General features: G+C 45.1%; 1 protein-coding gene across 2 annotated transcripts in view; it reads left to right on the top strand.

Annotated features, from left to right (window-relative positions):
• The first annotated feature begins 15,422 nt into the window (after window positions 1-15,422).
• LOC143940359 (clathrin heavy chain 1-like) overlaps window positions 15,423-19,128 on the top strand; it is a 253,280-nt gene continuing 249,574 nt past the window's right edge. Inside the window, exon 1 of one of the 2 annotated variants that reach the window (XM_077461620.1) lies at window positions 15,423-15,592. In XM_077461620.1, coding sequence (XP_077317746.1) covers window positions 15,551-15,592 — 42 coding nt within the window. In that variant the 5' untranslated portion in view covers window positions 15,423-15,550. The remainder of the gene's footprint in view (window positions 15,593-19,128) is intronic. The other variant, XM_077461619.1, reaches the window with a different exon arrangement.

Here is a 19,128-nt window from a genome sequence, read left to right as displayed (position 1 = left end):
TTGACACCAAGAAAAGGGGAGAATAAAACCCCTCTCCTCTCTGCTCCTGTGGAACTTCTATGATTGCTTGCTTCTGGAGCAACTCCATAATATATCTGACCAAAAGCTTTCGTTTTAGGCGCGAAAAGGGTAGTTTGGTAGGTCTGTAGTGGTTTTTTGGCGGTTTTCGCTTGAACCTCCACCTGTGACCTTGCTGAACGGTGGATATCGTCCAGGGTTCCTTTATTTTGTCTATCCATACTTGGGCAAATAGCCTCAGCCTCGCACCTACTATTGCGGGCTGGGCATGCGTGGCATCAAAAAGATTTTTGTTGGTCTCCCGGAATGGTTGTCTTTGATTTTTGGACTCTCACAAAAGAGGGTTGTGTGCTTCGCCAATTCCGTTTGAATTCTTTCCCGGGTCTATAAGATCTTAGGTCCCGGTACCTTTCTGGCAGGTGACGTCTGAAGGGCGGATTTTTCTGTTGTTTGGATCTTCTGTGCGACGGTATTAGACCCGATTTTCCCCCCGTGACCTTTGATATTGCGGAATCTAATTTTGAACCAAAAAGGTTAGTGCCGTCATAAGGGATCTTACACCAGCTGGATTTGGAAGTTGCGTCAGCAACCCAAGGTTTTAGCCAGAGAGCTCTTCTGGAAGTTACTGAGGCTAGCATCGCTCTTGCTGAGGACCGTATAATGTCCACCACCGCCTCCGCTACGAAATCACCCGCAAGGCTGAGTTCCTGCAGTGCTGAAATAATCTTGTCTTGGTCTGCTGCTTCTACAATTAATCTTTCAACGCCAGACGTCCAGGAGGTGATGGCTCTACCGACCGCTGCTAGAGCAATTGCTGGCCTACAGGCCCCCCTCCCCCCCCCCCCCGCTGCTGAATAGGCTTTCTTAAGGTCGAGATCGATTTTGCGATCCATCACATCCTTAAAGGTTACGGCGTCTTCTATTGGTAGGGTTACATTGCGCGCTAAACGCATCAGTGAGGAGTCTACCACGGGAGCGGAGATAAGAGGGTTCACTGCTGGCTCTTTTAGGGGATAGAGCTTTGCTAATCTGTTGTTCAAGCCGGACTTCTTTTCTGGTTTTTGCCATTCATCTTTTATGAGCTCCTCTAGCTCTTCAATAAAGGGGAAGACCTCAGGGTCTCTTTTTAGGTTAGGGAAATATTTCCGTAACTTAGGCGGGACGTCTCTTTCTTCTTCCCAACCGATCGCCTCCTTAACCGATTTCGCAAATGGGTTTATTAATGCGAAGTCAAAAACTGTAGGGGCTAGGGGTTCCTCATCCTCTGGGGAGTCATCTGGATCCTGAGGGGTGTGAGAAGTTGAGGCTGAGTTAGATGACCTGATTGGATCATAAGCTGTCACCTGTAAGATTGTTTCTTTAACCGAGTCTCTTATAATATTGGAAGCTTCTCTAGCGTCAGCTTCCTTGTCCCGAGTTGCTTCCTCCAGACGGATTTGGCAAACAAGCTTACTAGGTAATGCTTGCGCTCCACAGACCCAGCAGGTATTAACCACAGGACGGGTATGGTGCTCCTCTCGGTGTGAGGATGACGCTTCTCTGCGATGACGGGAAGACCTTGACCGACTACGCCGAGAGTGAGAGTGTCTTGAGGGGGAACGTTCCTTTCTTTTAGAATGGGATGACCCCGATGACCTGCCAGAGCTACCAAAATGAAAGGTATTAGTGGCAGTGCTCTCTTTTTCTCCTCTTCACTACTTACCAATCCATACGTCCCCTTACCTTGTAGTTCTAGGATGGTCTACTAAGGCGGCGGTCTCCATAGGGAAGAATAGAGTACACCTGTGACCAGAGGTTTTCAGTGTAAGAGCCAATGCAGAGTATGGGCAGAAGGTGCTGACACAGAAATGAATGGTAAAGCACATAAAGATGATAGAGAAAGGGCTTACCAGAGATCAGGAGGACTTGTCTTGCAAGGCAGCAGGCTGTGTGCAGAGATCAGGATGGTAGATGATGTAGAAAGCACAAGCAGCATTTCAAAACGAAAATGACAGTTTTTAAATAGCCCGCCGTCGCCGGAGGAGTGACGTCACCGCCGCGCATGCGCAGTGGCCGGCCGCGCCGTCCTGCGCCATCTTGGATGCTGGCAAATGCAGAGGGCGAGGGGAAAACATCACTTCCTGAGCGCCGAGCGTCCAAACGGAACCGCCATGATGGAGAGGTCACAGCGCTGTAGAACTACAGGGCTCAGCGTGCCCAGAGGGGGAAAAAAAAGGAGGAAAAGAGAAAAAAACTGAAAACTGAAAGCAGGCAGAAAGGGAGGCATGCCTGGGAGGTAAGTGGAACCACAACAGATAGGGGGGGAGACCGCTGCAAATTATTAAAACCTTTTTAAGGTTTTGTTTCTTAAAAGTCTGTTGATTTGTTGTTTTGCCCCTGAGACCACCAGAGTGGGGCCCCCTGCGTTATGGCTCATTTAGAGACCGTACGGACAGGGACTTCCAGGTAGGAGAGGCTGGGGTAGTGCGGTAAGGGGTTTCCATCTGCTAACCGATCGCAAAACGTGATGTCCCATTCAGGTGAGGAAAAAAAGGAGAATGCAACGGTGGACTCCTCTTCAAATCTTATAGCTAACCAGTCCTATCAGGTTGTGGAGGCGGAGTCACAACCCAGTGTGTGTGCTGCCATGATGCGTCAGGAAAATTCTTTTTCTTTGTTTCTGTCATAAAATTTTGCTAATTAGTCATTTTTCTTCATAAATTTATACTGCTACATATCTTTGGTAAAAATAACCCAAATTAGTGTATATTATTTGGTCTTTGTGAAAGTTATAGAGTCTACAAACTATGGTGCCAATCACTGAAAATTTATCACATCTGATCAGGCCTTCAGTACATCAGGTGCATCTCATTTCTTGAGACACTAAGGCCCCTTTCACACTGGGGCAGGTTTCAGGCGATACAGCGCTAAAAATAGCGCCTGTGTAGCACCTGAAAAAATACGGCCCCTTTCACTCCAGTGTGAAAGCCCTCCGGTGCACTAGCAGGACGTTGAAAAAAGTCCTGCTAGCCACATCTTTGGAGCAGTGAAAGGAGCGGTGTATTCACTGCTCCTAAACCGCTCCTACCCATTGAAATTAATGGGGCCGCGCGGCTATACCGCCGGTTTGCGGGCGGTTTTAACCCTTTTTCGGGCGCTAGTGGGGGTTAAAACCGCCCCGATAGCGGCTGCAGACCGCCGCTAAAACGACAGAAAAATAGCGGCGCTTTACCGCCGACGCCCGCCCAGTGTGAAAGGAGCCTAATAAGTCAGGAAAATACAAATACCCCCCAAATTACCCCTTTTTAGAAAGTAGACATTCCAAGGTATTAAGTAGGTAGCATGGTGAGTTTTTTTAAGTTGTAATTTTTTCCCACAATTCTTTGCAAAATGACGATTTTTTTGTACAAAATTGTCATATTATCAGGTTATTTCTCACACACAGCATATGCATACAACAAATTACACCCCAAAATACATTCTGCTACTCTTCCCGAGTATGGCGATACAACATGTGTGAGACTTTTACACAGCCTGGCCACATACAGAGCACCAACATTGAAGTGGCACCTTCAGACGTTCTACAAGCAAAAATGACACATCTCATTTCACAACCACCTATTACACTTTTGAATGCCCTGGAGTACCAGGACAATGGAATTGCCCACAAAATGACCCCATTATGGAAAGCAAACACTCCAAACTATAATCTATGAGGCATAATGAGTCTTTCAAACGGTTCATTTTTCTCCAGAAGTTTTTGGAAAATGTGGAAAAAAATGAAAACGCATTTTTTTTTTACACAAAGTTGTCAATTTAGAAGATATTTCTAACACATAGCATGTATATAGCAAAAATTACACCCCAAAACACATTCTGCTACTCCTCCCGAGTATGGCGATACCACATGTGTAGGACTTTTACACAGCCTGGTCACATAGAGAGGCCGAACACTGAAGTAGTACCTTCAGGCGTTCTAGGAGCATAAATGACGCATCTCATTTTATTCCTACCCATCACACTTTTGAAGGTCCTGGAGCACCAGGTATTCAGGTACTCATATGGACTTTGACAGGTACTACAATCGTGCGTATTCCCTGTTTAAATGGGAGGCCGTCATATGAATCTATTCCTGAATGGGTAAGGAAAAATAGGAGAATGCTGTGGCAGGCCTCTCTTTAATTTTTATAGTTAACCAGTCCTATCAGGTTGTGGGGCGGAGTCACAACCCAGTTTGTGCTGCCATGATGCGACAGGAAAATGGATTGTGTGCACTGGATTACCAGTCAGACTGATCTGCTACTCTATGCTGCCTGTTTGGGGAGATGCTCTGCCTGGGTCTTCTGCGGCATTTTGAAAGAAACCGAAAGACTGGCTGCTTTGATGTGGATGGTGCTTTTTCCACTTTCTGTGATTTTTCAATATTCTCCTCTTCTTACACATCATCTTCAGAGTCAGGCAGATCCTCATCTTGTAAGTGGGGCATTGTGGATTTTTTTTACAGCATGAGCATACTCCTCTGCCTTCTTAAGCAGTTCCTGAATGTTCTCATTTGCCACATCAACAAAGGTTTTCACAGACTGCAGAATTGACAAAAAAACAAACAGCTGCTGCAAGCACTGGTGACAACATTTCATCAGTTACTTGGATCTAATGCCCCATATACACGGTTGGATTTTCTGACAGAAAATGTTCAATGGGAGCTTTTTGTCGGAAATTCCGACCGTGTGTAGGCTCCATAAGACATTTTCCATTGTAATTTCTGACACACAAAATTTGAGATCTGGCTCTCAAATTTTTCCGACAACAAAATCTGTTGTTGGAAATTCCAATCATGTGTACACAATTCCGACGCACAAAGTTCCACGTATGCTCGGAATCGAGCAGAGGAGCCGCACTGGCTATTGAACTTAATTTTTCTTGCCTTGTCGTACATGTTGTACGTCACCATGTTCTTGCCGATCGGAATTTCTGACAAGATTTGTGTGACCGTGTGTATGCAAGACAAGTTTGAGCTGGAAAAAAATCCATGGATTTTGTTGTTGGAATGTTCGATGTGTGTACAGGGCATAAGAATGCATGAAGCAAAACGTTGGTTCACATTCTCTTTCATTTTCAGTGCAATTGTGGAAAGGTCTTGGTAGCTAATGTTCTGTTTAAAGTCCTCAAGGTGGCTGTGTAGAGAGTAGATCAAAGAGAGTAGGGACATGGTGTCACTCTGGAGGGTTTTAGTATGTTACGCTCCGCAAAAGACAGCAGTAGGTCATGCAATGATGTGAGTTTTTTCCATTTAACTAGGGAGCAAGCTGTGCGATTTGGCAGACCGACTTTTTCAGTTTGAAGAGTCTTTCGATCATATTGAATGTACTAGTAGTACTACTTGACCAGTGTGTGGGGCAGTCATTTAAAAGAGTAAGGCGACAATGCTCCAATATCTTCAGTGTTGCAATGGAATGGAAGACTTGAAGATGTTCACTATTGATCTTGCTTTATCAAAGATTCTTTTAACACTTGCCTCCATGCACCAGACGAGACCACACACGGTGCCCGGTCCAACAGCTTATGGGAATAGTTTTACACGAGATACAAATAAAGTGGAAAAATAACAAAGATACACCAGCAGAGCAGACAGCCGCAAGATCATTCATTTCACAACCATTTCATAATTGACTGTAGTATCATCATGCAAAAGAATAATAAAAATGGCTCACCACAGATCATTAATTTTGGACTCACAGTCACTTTCTGTCATGGGGGAGTCTTCCTTCCTAGAGCTGGGTGGTTCTTCTGCTGCTGCTGCTGCTGTGGTTTGTTTAAATGCTGCCACCATATTACTCTTATTTTTTGTTATAAAGCTTTGGATCTTCCTCTTTGATATGTCACAATCGTGCAAGCATGATTTAATTGACTGTGCAGTGTGTGGGTGGGCTTTGGACTACTTGTTCTAAACAACAGAAAAGTAGCATTCTCTCCAGCCACCCCCCTCTACAACTGATGGATAGATTCATGCATAGCATGAATCTATCCATGGCCGCCACCAGTGTATTTTTGATGCATATGATTAGAGCCATAGGCTCTAATAGGCTTTAAAAAAGGTGAACTCGGAGCACAAAGCATTGCACTCGCAGTCCATCCAGGTGTGTTAGAAAAGCAAATGAATATTCACTTTTCAAACACTGAACCGTCTCTCCATCAATCAGGTAGCGCGGGTCTGATACTGGCTGAAAGGACAGGCACTGTGATTGGATGCCTATAAGGAGGAGGGGAGTAAACACATAGTGGACACAGGAGCTGTTGTCTGAGCTGCTGCAAGGTCCCACAGCTTGTGGCCCCCCTCTGCCTGACCTGCCACCAAGATACAGTAAGCGCTGGGCAGACAGCAAGCAGGCGCGGGGGTCACTTTGGAAACTTTTGATGGGCACAGTGGCGGCATTTGATTGGACACTGTGGTTGCATTTGATGGGCACAGTGGTAGTGTTTGGCACAGTGGCCTCATTTAATGAGCACAGTGGCTGCGTTTGATGGGCACAGTGGCTGCGTTTGATGGGCACAGTGGCTGCGTTTGATGGGCACAGTGGCTGCGTTTGATGGGCACAGTGGCTGCGTTTGATGGCACGGTGGCTGCATTTGATGGGGTCAGTTGCTGCATTTGATGGCATAGTGGCTGCATTTCATGGGCACAGTGGCTGCATTTCATGGGCACAGTGGCTGCATTTCATGGGCACAGTGGCTGAGTTTGATGGGCACAGTGGTTGCGTTTGATGGCACAGTGGCTGCCATTGATGGGCACAGTGGCTGCGTTTGATGTGCACAGTGGTTGCATTTGATGGCACAGTGGCTGCGTTTGATGGCACAGTGGCATGTGGTATGCGTTTGATGGGCACAGTGGCTGCGTTTGATGGGAACAGTGGCTGCGTTTGATGGTAAAGTGGCTGCAATTGATGGGCACAGTGGCTGCATTTGATGGACACAGTAGCTGCGTTTGATGGGCAAAGTAGCTTCTTTTAATGGGCACAGTGAGTCTACAATTGATGTTTTTTCCAGAACTTTTCAGTTTGTTTGGGCCCCCCCAAAAAATTTTAAGCACCAGCTGTCACTAGATATTAGGTGTTTTTTTTTAACTCCAGGAGTGTATAATGAGTTTTGAAATTCTAGAGAAATGCTTACCGTATATACTCGAGTATAGGTCGATCCGAATATAAGCCGAGGCCCCTAATTTACCACAAAAAACTGGGAAAACGTATTGACTCGTGTATAAGCCGAGGGTGAGACATGCAGCAGCTACTGTTACATCCCTGTGTCCCGTCCATCCCTGTGTCCATGCCTGTGTCCCGTCCATGCCTGTGTCCCGTCCATGCGTCCATGCCTGTGTCCCGTCCATGCGTCCATGCCTGTGTCCCGTCCATGCGTCCATGCCTGTGTCCCGTCCATGCCTGTGTCCCGTCCATGCCTGTGTCCCGTCCATGCCTGTGTCCCGTCCATGCGTCCATGCCTGTGTCCCGTCCATGCCTGTGTCCCGTCCATGCCTGTGTCCCGTCCCTCCCTGTGTCCATCGCAGCCTACCTGTCTCTTTGCCTTCTGCAGCCTCTGTGTGCCATGCCGCGCCGCATCCTCGTCCGTAGTATGAGAATGAGCGGATGTCCGTGATAGGCGGAACACTGACTGCTGGGAAATTGAGTGTTCCGCCTATCACAGACAGGGAGGCGCGGCTTTTGAATAGTGGAATGGTCGCCGATCTGCGTGACTCGAGTATAAGCCGAGGGGGGCACTTTCAGCCTAAAAAAAGGGGCTGAAAATCTCGGCTTATACTCGAGTATATACGGTAAATAATGCATTATTTAACTAAACACATTCTATTTTAGTCAACTAAAATCATTTTAGTCGATTAAAATGTACTGGAGATTTTGGTCGACTAAAATGTAACACCTTTTTTTTTCTCAAAAAGGTTTTTATTGTAATAATAAGTAAGTATTGTAATAAATTTATTGTATAATAATGAGTTATGCAATTACAGTCCACCATTTAAAAGGATAGTTCACCCTTACAAAAAACCTGCCTATGCAGGTAAGGAATGTATGAAGATTAAAACAAACTGTGCAGCTCTGACTAAAGATGAATAATACCTTTGCTATATGTGTAGGCCATTTACATACCGTATAAAGCCTGACTGGAATACTCCTAGTACATTGTTAAGTACTCCCAGGACATTGATAAGTGAGGCCTAGTCTTCACTGCTTACCTCCACCATCACAGGAGTCAGCTATTCCTCTGATTCAAACCCCCTCACATACTCTTCCTCTCCTCTGATGCAGTAGCTCTGAGCTCAGCATTTGGGAGCTCGCTCCAGTGATGGTGGAGGAGAGCAGTGATGACTAGGCCTCACTTAGCAATGTCCTGGGAGTACTTAGCAATGTCCTAGGAGTATTCCAGTCAGGCTTCATGAGATATGTAAATGGCCTACACCTATAGCAAGGGCACTATTCATCTTTAGTCAGAGCTGCACAGTTTGTTTTTATCTAAAGACACCCCTTATCTGCATAGGCAGTTTTGTGGTAAAAGTGAACTATCTCTTTAACCACTTCCCACCCGGCCAATGCATATATACGGCCGGGTGGGAGCCGTCTACTCCTGACAGGCCGTTCAGGAACGTCCTTCAGGAGTAGCGGGATCGCGCGCGCGCTCGCGCAGCGGCGCGATCCCGATGTGCTCGTGTCACCCGGACACGGCACATCTCAGATCGGCAGGAGGGCTCTGTGATTGGCCCTCCTGATCACATGACGGCCGTGTCCAATCACGGCCGTCATGTGATGTAAACAAACAGCCGGTTGCTAGGCAATCGGCTCTCCTCTCCTCACACGGAAGTCACCGCTGAGGAGAGGAGAGCAGAACGCTGCAGCCGGCTGATGATCAGTGAGTATGGGCTGCTTTTTACAGCTTTTTACTAACTGATCATCAGTGTAGTGTAAACACACAACACACCACACAGTACAAACACAGTCCCCACATATGTCCCCAAAACACACATGTCCCCAAAACATACATGTCCCCAAATAATAAAAACACATGTCCCTAATAATAAAAACATGTCCCCCACATATGTCCCACTAAAATCACATGTCCCAATGATTATCTGCACACATATGTACGTGATCACCTGCACACATATGTACATGATCATTTGCGTACATATGTCCGTGATCACACAAACCAATTATTATACACTTAACGGAATTTTTTTTACCAAAAACATGTAGCAGAATACAATTTGGCTTAAATTTATGACAAAATTTGATTTTATTGGATTTCTTTTCAAATAGAAAAAATAAAATATTGTTTTTTTTCCAAATTTCCGCTATTTTTGCGCTTATATCGCAAAAAAAAAAAAACGGAGTCGTGAATAAATAACACCAAAATAAAGCTCTATTTGTGCGAACAAAATGATAACAATTTCATTTGGGTACAGTGTAGCATGACCGCGCAATTGTCACTGAAGCGCTAGAGCGCTGAAAGCTGAAAATTGGGCTGGGAAGGAAGGGGGTGAAAGTGCCCTGTATTGTAGTGGTTAAACAACAATTACATTGTGACTCTGTTTTTCCTCCCACCTCTTCCCCCCTAACCCACTCAATGTACCTTTCAACAAGAAGCAGTATGTTCACCCACTGCCCATTAGTATACATCGTGGGTACAATCCACGTCCAAATTAAAGTAGTAGTCTATTCAAGAGCAAATTGACAGGGGAAAGGCCTGGAGTGTCTAACCACGGAGACCATATGGCATTGAACTTGGCAGAATGCCCCCCGATGTTAAAAGATGTACTTTTCCAACCTAAGGGTATCCCCCATTTGGTTAATCCATTCTCATAGGGTAGGAGGGTGTATCGCCTTCCAATGTCTGAGAATAAGCTTATGTGCTTGGAAGAGAGCTCTGGCTATAGCTTCTTTAGGATTGCCTTCTATGGGAAAATCATCCAGGATTCTCAACATGCAGGGCTTGGGATCCAACTGAATATTGACCTGAAATACCCTATTAATGGTACTGACAACTCCCATCCAGTATAGGTATAGCTTAGGGCAACGCCGCAAAAGATGGATGAGATCACCATGGTCCCTGGAGCACAGAGTACACTCGGAGTCCTCTCTTAGGCCGCGTACACACGGGCGGATTGTCTGCCCAACTTAGTCCGCTGAACAGTGTTTCAGTGGACAATCCGCTCGTGTGTGGGCTTCAGCTGACTTTTTCAGCGGATTGTCTGACGAACAAAGTCTTACAAAGTCTTACGGAATTTCCGTAAGACAGTCCGTCCAAACTTGGTTTCAGCGGACAGTCCGCTCGTGAGTAGGCTAGTTCGACAGACTAAGTTTGGCGCATGCTCAGAAAGGATTTACACGGCGAAGGTTGCATTGCAGTGTATTGGACGTCGAATTTTTCGTCCCGTCGTACGTGCCGTACACGTCATCGCGCAAGCTTTCAGCGGACTGTCTGCTCATCGTGTGTGGTCAAGTCCGTTCATGCAAATTTTGAACGGACTGTCTGTCGGATTGTCTGACGAACTTAGTTGGCCAGACAATCCGCCCGTGTGTACGCGGCCTTACTCCCATTCAATATAAAAATGTAGGACATTTTAGTCGAATAAAATGTACTGGAGATTTAGCCAACTAAATACAACTAAAACTAAAACAATAGCAGAAGACTAAAATGGGACTAAACCTAACATGCCATTTTACTCCTAAAGCCCCGTACACACGACCGGACTTTTCAACATCCAAAGTCTGACGGAATGATTCCGGCAGACTATTCGATCGTGTGTGGGCTGCAACGGACTTTTGATTCACAAAAGTCTGACAGACTTTAGAAATGGAACATGCTTCAAATTTTTCCGCCGGACCCAGAAATCCGCTCGTGTGTGTGCTAGTCTGACGGACTAAAACCGACGCTAGGGCAGCTATTGGCTACTGGCTATGAACTTCCTTATTCTAGTCCAGTCATACGTCATCACGTTCAAATCCGTCGGACTTTGGTGTGATTGTGTGTGTTCATTCGGAAAGTCCGTCAGAACTCTGTCAGAACTCCGTCAGAACTCCTGTCGTGTGTACGCGGCATAAGACTAAATCTAAATCTAAATTTTCTGCTAAAATTAACACTGCCTCACACTCAAAATTAGCTTTTTATTTTCTCTATGTTCCTTGGAAATGGTATGTGAGATGATGTTATATTTATGTCCTGCAACTACCCTTCTTTTCCTATTGTTACATCTGCAGGCTAGAGTTGCCAACTGTCAGTATGGTTATAGACAGTTTGAAAAATCAGTGATTTTTACAATAGTCTGTAAATATCAGGGACTGATAATTTGTAATGCTGTGTTTACTTAAATGTAAACCAGGCAAATTACTTGTTATGGGTGTTTCCATATTGTATTTATACTGTTTAACCACTTGCCTACTGGGCACTTTCACCCCCTTCCTGCCCAGGCCAATTTACGGCTTTAAAGTGGTTATAAACCCTTCCAAACCACTTTGACCTACAGGTAAGCCTAGATTAAGGCTTACCTGTAGGTTCAAGAAATACTGTATCTCCTAAACCGTGTAGGTTTAGGAGATATTTACTAAAAGACAGTCACTGCTGTCTACAGAGCATGTGTCGTAGACAGCAGCGTGCAGGCGCTCTATATGCGTTAGCAGCATGCCGCTGCTAACGGCGATATGCCGTTAGTGGCGGCTCCCGTGCACATGGGAGCTGCTTCCTGACCAGAAGTTTGTTATTGAGTCATGCATTCGGGATCCTTTCCACACATAGCAGCATGTCAGTGGACAATCTTAATTCCATTTGACAATAAGGTGAACTACTTTTATCAGCTGGAACTTTGTTTAGTTTTCTCCTTTTCCCAGTGTTTCCAATTTTTGTATGACACACACAAGCTTGGCATGGTATATACAGCAGTATTTGGAGATTTTATGCAAAGACTGTATATTATCTCAATTCAAGATGTCTGTACTTTCAAGAGGAACTGCAGTCTGCTCACATAATTTGTGATAAAAACATATTTGCCATTCTGAAGCTTGCCTCCAACCACTTTACATATTATTTTATATATACTGTGATTCTGTACTTGCCAAATATGCTTCAGAAATCTCCCTCCACTGAGTCTTGCTGCAACCATTTTAACTGTTGGCAGCTGAAGCTGTTGCCTGTTCACTTCCTGGATTTACAAAGACACATAGAGGCACACCTCCAGCTCTGCAGCTCTCATTGGCCCTCTTATGACTCCCCCCCCCCCCCCGGCAATGGCAAACTCTCACGAGAGTGAGAGAGAGAGCTGTGGATGATGTCATAAGCCTAGGCTTTTTAACAGACAAGAAACAGGAAGTGGGCTGTACAAGGTATTTACTGGCAGTTTCACTTTAAGGACTTTGCACTTCAAGGACTGGTTGTTAGGTAGGATTTTTGCATTTATTAATTCGATAAATAACAATACATTTATTTATACTTTTATTACACCCCTCTACCCAGTCTTCCTAGGCAATAGGTATCGGTGAGTACTTTAAAAAAAAGGTATCTGTACTCGTACTCGGTGTTAAAAAAATGGTACTGATTGGCAGCACTGGTGGGCACTGTGTGGACTGCACTGATAATCAAGACACTGATAATCAGGGCATCAGATGTCCCTTTAAGAGCTCATGCACACTGCAACTCAAAAAAAGATTATTTTACAGGTATTTGAGATTTTATTTCTAAAAGCTTGAAGAAGCTTGTGTTTTTTGTGCGCTTTTGCACGTTTTTTTTATCAAGCTTACTTGAGCCTGTAAGGGCTCATTTACACTTGCTTTGGCTTTAACACACATTAACGGCTAGTTTACACTTGCTTCAAACAAGGCTTCAGACAGGCTTTGTTAAAACTCTCTGAACACCAGTCAAAGCTCCTGTCACTAAATAAAATGATTCATTTACAGTTCTGTGTTCACCTTGCTTTTGCTTTGCTTCGGGTTCGCTTCAAAAATGATACCCCATGTAGCTTTAGTGGTGCTTTAAAGCCTCCATATAAGTCTATGGCAAAGCTCGCTTGAATCCCCACTAAAGCCCCACCAAAGCCTCATCGAAGCCCAACAAAGCCTCACCAAAGGCTCATCGAAACCCCACCAAAGCCTTAGCAAAGTACCAAGCAAAAGCAAGATCTAAACAGGACTGTAAGCTAACCTTTTTATTTAGTGAGCTTTGGAGCTTTGACTGGATTCAGAGAGCTAGTTTACACTTGCTTCAAAACAGGGCTTTGGACACGCTTCGTTAAAGCTCTCCAAATGCCAGTCAAAGCTCCTGTCATTAAATAAAATAGTTAGCTTACAGTCCTATTTACACTTGCTTTTGCTTTGATGATGCTTCAGTGGGGCTTTGGTGAGGCTTCGTGGGGCTTCGGTAGGGGTTCAAGCAAGCTTTGACAAAGACTTCTACGGAGGTGTTGAAGATGCTTTGAAGCACCACTGAAGCTACATGGTGTATAATTTTTGAAGCAAAGCCGAAGCAAAGAAAAGCAAAAGCAAGGTGTAAACAGGACTGTAAGCTAATCATTTTATTTAGTGACAGGAGCTTTAACAAAGCCTCTCCGAAGCCTTGTTGAAGCTGAAAACAAGTGTAAATGAGCCCTAACAAAGCGTGTCTGAAGCCATGTTTTGAAGCAAGTGTAAACTAGCTCTAAAGCCTGTAGAAGCTGCTTCTTTGAGATGCAGTGTGCATGAGCCTTAAAGCGGAGTTCCAGGCTTTTTTTTTTTTATTAAAAGTCAGGAGCTACAAAAAGTTTAGCTGCTGACTTTTAATAACCAGACACTTACCTGTTCCATGGTCCAGAGATGCAGCTGCATGGAGCCCTGCTCCTCTCCCTCTCCTCTCCTCATCACATCCATTGGAACTGTGGGTAAGCTTGTGCCTTCATGGCTGGGCATGCACTGCGCATGCATGAGTCACGCTGCACTCTCCCAGTGGACAGGCAATCTTCTGGGACCTGTCACATGCCCCAGAAGACTGCAGAGAGGGAGTGACCGCCTAGGGGAGAGGAGGAGTCGCCTATGCGGCCCGTAGGCAGAAGGAGGAAGTGGGACAGGAAGTCCCTCCTTGAAGTAGTCACCCACTTCCCCCAAAAAAATACAAAAGAATAACATGCCAAATGTGGCATGGAAGGGGGGAGGAGTGCTTAAAGCGGAAGTTCCACTTTTGGGTGGAACTCTGCTTTAACACAAGTTGGTTATTATTAAAGGGGGATCCTGGATTCTGATAAGCCCCCCCACCCACGGACCCCGACAACCAACGGCCAGGGTTGTCGGGAAGATGCCCTTGTCCTCATCAACATGGGAACAAGGTGCTTTGGGGAAGGGGGGCCGCAGGCCCCCCTTCCCAAAAGCACCCCCCCATGTTGAGGGCACACGGCCTGGTATGGTTCAGGAGGGGTGGGCACTTGCTCGCCCCCAACCACTTTCCTGACTGGCCGGGCTACGTGCTCGGAAAAGGGTCTGATATGGACTTGTTTTTTCGATGTAGGGGTTCCCCTTTAAATCCATACCAGGCGACAGGGTTCTTGAGGTGTCAATCTCGGTGGGGGCGGCGGCATTCACTTCCTTCGCTAGTCCCATCTACCTGGTCCCGGGTGGTAGATGTAATTGCGGTAAAGTTGTCCAAGTAATGGGAACAGCATTACCATGAGGGGAAAAGTAATCAGTTAGATTACTCACCCTCTAAAGTAACTGTGTTAAAGGGGAGGGCCACCCTGAAAAACAAAAAAATGTTAAAAATTACAAAAAATCTAAAAATAAAAAAATGAAAAAATTTTTTTTTTTTTACTTACCAGAAATGCCTGTTGCTAGGCACTTTCTCCTAATCTTCCTCCCTTACAAGGGATGGCGGCGCCGGGACCCGAGAGCCGAGGGACGGGTCGGCCTCGGGCGGCCGACATCGCGGGCGCCCTGGACAGGTGAGTGTGTTTATTAAGTCAGCAGCTGCAGTGTTTGCAGCTGCTGACTTTTTTTTTTTTTTTATAACCGGCCCTCCACTTTAAGTAACTCTGTTTATTTTAACTGAGTTACTTACATCACTGGCTGTCAGTAAATGTTCCATGTTTTGTCAGTAAAAAATGAATGCTAGGGGAGGTTGACAACACTGCTGCAGGCATTTCATAACAGAAATGACAAGCAACCTTGCATTGTTCTAGTGAAGCAGTGACTTTGGTGCCTCATGGAGTGGGTCATAATGTTGGTGGACATCAGTGACCCCTCACCCCTCACAGTCACATGACATGGTCGCCGTTTGTTGTAAGCTACCCCATCTTCCCGCCAGGGGGAGACATCACCCTGGAGCACACCGAGACTCCCCCTGAGCATTCAATCACGGTTCCCATAGCAACATCCACACCCCTGAATGTGCGCCCATCTTTTGAGCCTGCGCAGCCGGCTTGTCAGTGCGCTTGCGCGGGTTGTAGCTCAGTCACACCGTGTGTCCCGGGCACCGCCGGCGGAGTCTCCATAGGACACGGTTTACGAGCTTGTGCTTGGCGCCTGAGGCAGGAGCGGCAACCATGGCACAGATCCTGCCTATTCGTTTCCAGGAGCATTTCCAGGTAAGCCGGCCTGCTTTGTATGGGAGCTGCATAGGGAAAGGTTCGTGATGTTGAGGAGGACAGGGCTACGTTGAGGAGGAATAACGGATTTTCATTGGGGGGAGGGTGATGTTCCCTGCGGGGAGGCCTGCACTGTGTGGGGGGGCCACCATTGTCTGCAATGAGAAGTGATTCAGCAATTGTCCTTGGGAAGGGAGGAGGGGTGTGGGGAATGAAGGGTTAAAGGTGTATTATTTTAGGGGTGGTAATAGGAGGCTTCAGTGCTCCCCCCCCCCCCCAAAATCCTGTGACATCTCCAACTAGCTGGGAAGTATGCCTGTCAGACCTGGCATGTCACAGAGGGAGGCCCATCCTGACTGCTCCCACCATTCTCCCAAGTCACTGCTCCATGATCCCTACATTGTGCCTGCTGTACAATACGAGGAGATAAGTCCCAGGCTTCTCCTCTGTACTTCCATCTGCTGGGCCTGGATGGGATGTGTGGGAAATGCGGGTAATGCAGATGTGCAGCTTTACTCCCCACCCCTCCTCCCTCTTTTCCTCTGAGTTATTGATTTCCAGCAGTGAGAAGAAAGGAGGAGGGGGTGGCCCTTCCTGCCATGCCTGGGTACCAGACCAGCGGGCACACTCACATTTGGGATGTGTCATCACCATTAGAGATGACATAAAATGCCTCCTGCTATGGAGTGACCTCCCCGCCTTCAGTGCTACTCATCAGTGCAGGAAGCTGGTGCATCCTTTTATGTGATTATATGTACACATTGGTAGAAACTATTTGCAGCTGTGATGGTTATTATTTAAGATTTTTATATAGCGCCAACAGTTTGCTCAGCGCTTTACAACAACGTGGTGGTCAGTGACATAAGTTGGTGACTGTTTATTATTATTATTATTATTCAGGATTTATATAGCGCCAACAGTTTGTGCAGCGCTTTACAACGTGATTGTTAGTGAGTCAAGTTGGCGACTGTTAATAATAATAATGATAATAATATTCAGGATTTATATAGCGCCAACAGTTTGTGCAGCTCTTTACAACAACATGATGGTTAGTGAGATAAGTTGGCGACTGTTTATTATTATCATTATTGTTATTAGCATTTAGCGCAGGGCTTGACAAATTTTCTTTGAATCTAGGAGCCTGCTTTTTATTTTATTTTTTAATTAACAAATCTTACGGAATTAACATGTCCCCGAAGGTTTAACCCTTTCTCAGCAGGAGCATTTTTTTTCTTTTTTTTTGCAGACATTTAAAAAAAATATTTTTATTTTACATTTTTTTTTTTTTTTTTTATTTAGGCCTGTAGATGACCTAAAACCCCCAAATATTACACATTTTCTGAAAGGCGACACTCGAGAAAAAAAGCGGTCGTTTTTCTTTATGTCACACGAAATTACCGCATAGGTGCACTGAAGAAATAGACACCTGACATGTCAAACCTTAATCTTGTCAGCATTCGATATTTTTCATTGGAAATGCTTTAAAAGACCCCTATAAGTCATAATTTTAGCATTATGTAGATGGTCTGGTGCTAGGATTATTGCTCTTATTCCGACATGCGCGCTGATATGTAACGTGTATTGCAAACGCTTTCAGACATAGGACCCCTGTACATACGTACATATATTTAGGGGTGGGAGGGGCCTCAATTTTGTTTTGGGGGGGTGGGATTTTTATGTGCTTGGGTGTATCTTTATTTTTTTTACAATTAAAATTTAAATTTTTTTTCTCATCACATAGGGCAGTGGTTCTCAACCCTGTCCTCAAGTACACCCAACAGGCCACGTTTGTATTTTTTTTCTTTATCTTGCACAGGTGATTTAAATCAGTCAATGGCTTGGTATGTTGGACAGCTATTTTATCTAGGAGAAATTCCCAAAACATGGCCTGTTGGGGGTATTTGAGGACAGGGTTGAGAACCACTGACATAAACTAAAAGACGCTGCATGTCTTCCCTGTGCTCCATTGAATGTAATGTAATGCAGTGCGATGTGCATTGCATTCAAATTCTTTTCTGACCTTGATGGCCGGGGAGACTTTCACTGGGGACCTGGAAATGACGTCACGTTTCTGGGTCAACATCCAACCTACCCAGTGGCACCTTCTATGCCAGTGTTCTGTCGATTTGTACCCTCCTTTGATGCGCAGCAGAATGGAAGGGCACTCCAGCTGATTTTCCGATCAGCTGGAGTGACATCACCATAGCGCATTGCACATCGTAGGAGTTTTTTTTTGATGGGAGATACCATTTCATGGGAACAATTGAAAGCTATGCAAAGAACGGAGGGACACTGTAGACGTAAGATTGCGCCTTGCTGTAAACCTGCGGCGCAACAGCTAAGCACAACATGACAAATACTGTGTGTCTATGCTGTTTGCATAGCTTTCAATTGTGCCTGTGAAATGTCATCTCCTGTCGAAAAAACCCTCCTACGATGTGCGCATGCGTTATTGTGACGTCACTATAACTGCTTGGCAAATCAGCTGGAGCGCCCTTCCGTTCTGCTGCGCATCAAATGAAGTGCCTTGGGTGTGTTGAGCCCTGATTTAGTGCCTACAGTTTCCTATGCAGTGTCTTGCAACCTATAGCTCTTGTATTTATACATTTGCTTATTCTGGAGTTGAGCTTTAAAGCGGTATTAACCTAAAAACCTTAAATGCAATATATTGCCGCTTATCAGTCATTAGATGTGGTGGCTGCATTTGTTTTCTTTTTTTAGGTGTGCTTTCTTTTTATATTCACCTGGTGATCGAGCCAGTAAGTCTGTTAATTTCCGAAAGAATGTGCTGTCTTGCCAATGTAGCATGATCTGGTTAGTTACACACCTGTATTAGAATGACTCCACTCTGGTTGGAGGAGCACAGGGGGCACCTTTGGACAGCAGCATTGCCAATCTAGGGCAGGAGGGTGTTAGATGTGCTGGCTCAGGGGTCTCCAAGCTTTCTTAGCAAAGGCTGGACTGTGGCCATTGGGAGTAAAAAAAAGTTCCCTGGCATCAGTACCCTATCATTGGTGTCGATGGGAGGAATAGTGTCCCATCTTTGGTATTAGTGGGAGGCACTGTACTAGCAGATTGATGCCAAACTCTAGCTAACACTTTATAAATACTTACAGCAAACCATTTTTTTTTCTTTTGGGATAAAGGTTGTACATAAATAAATAAAAGCTGATCATTGTAATCACCCCTCTTCAGTACTAAATGGTTTGTCTCCACCCATTAACTGCTACATCTGCATGTTCTCTTGAAAATCAACAGACATACTGGCTGGATCACCAAGTGAAATAAAAAAAAAAAAAAAAAAAAAAACTTTATACAGTCACCACATATAAGAATTGGTAAGCTGCAATATGTTTGCATTTGGGTTAATGGTTAGCTTATTGATTTGGCAGGACCCTTTACCATTATTTATTTCACGTGTTTTACATAGTGCTGCCAATTCACACATTTATGTTTTGCAAATTCACATCAGTCTCTGCCCTCAAGGAGCTTACAATCAAATTTTCCTACATCCATACAACATGCATACTAGGACC

Source organism: Lithobates pipiens, unplaced genomic scaffold, assembly GCF_037356315.1.
Source record: "Lithobates pipiens isolate NorthernLeopardFrog02 unplaced genomic scaffold, aLitPip1_a1.2 Scaffold_3, whole genome shotgun sequence".
NCBI lineage: Eukaryota > Metazoa > Chordata > Amphibia > Anura > Ranidae > Lithobates > Lithobates pipiens.
This window is presented reverse-complemented; position numbering and strand designations above follow the sequence as displayed.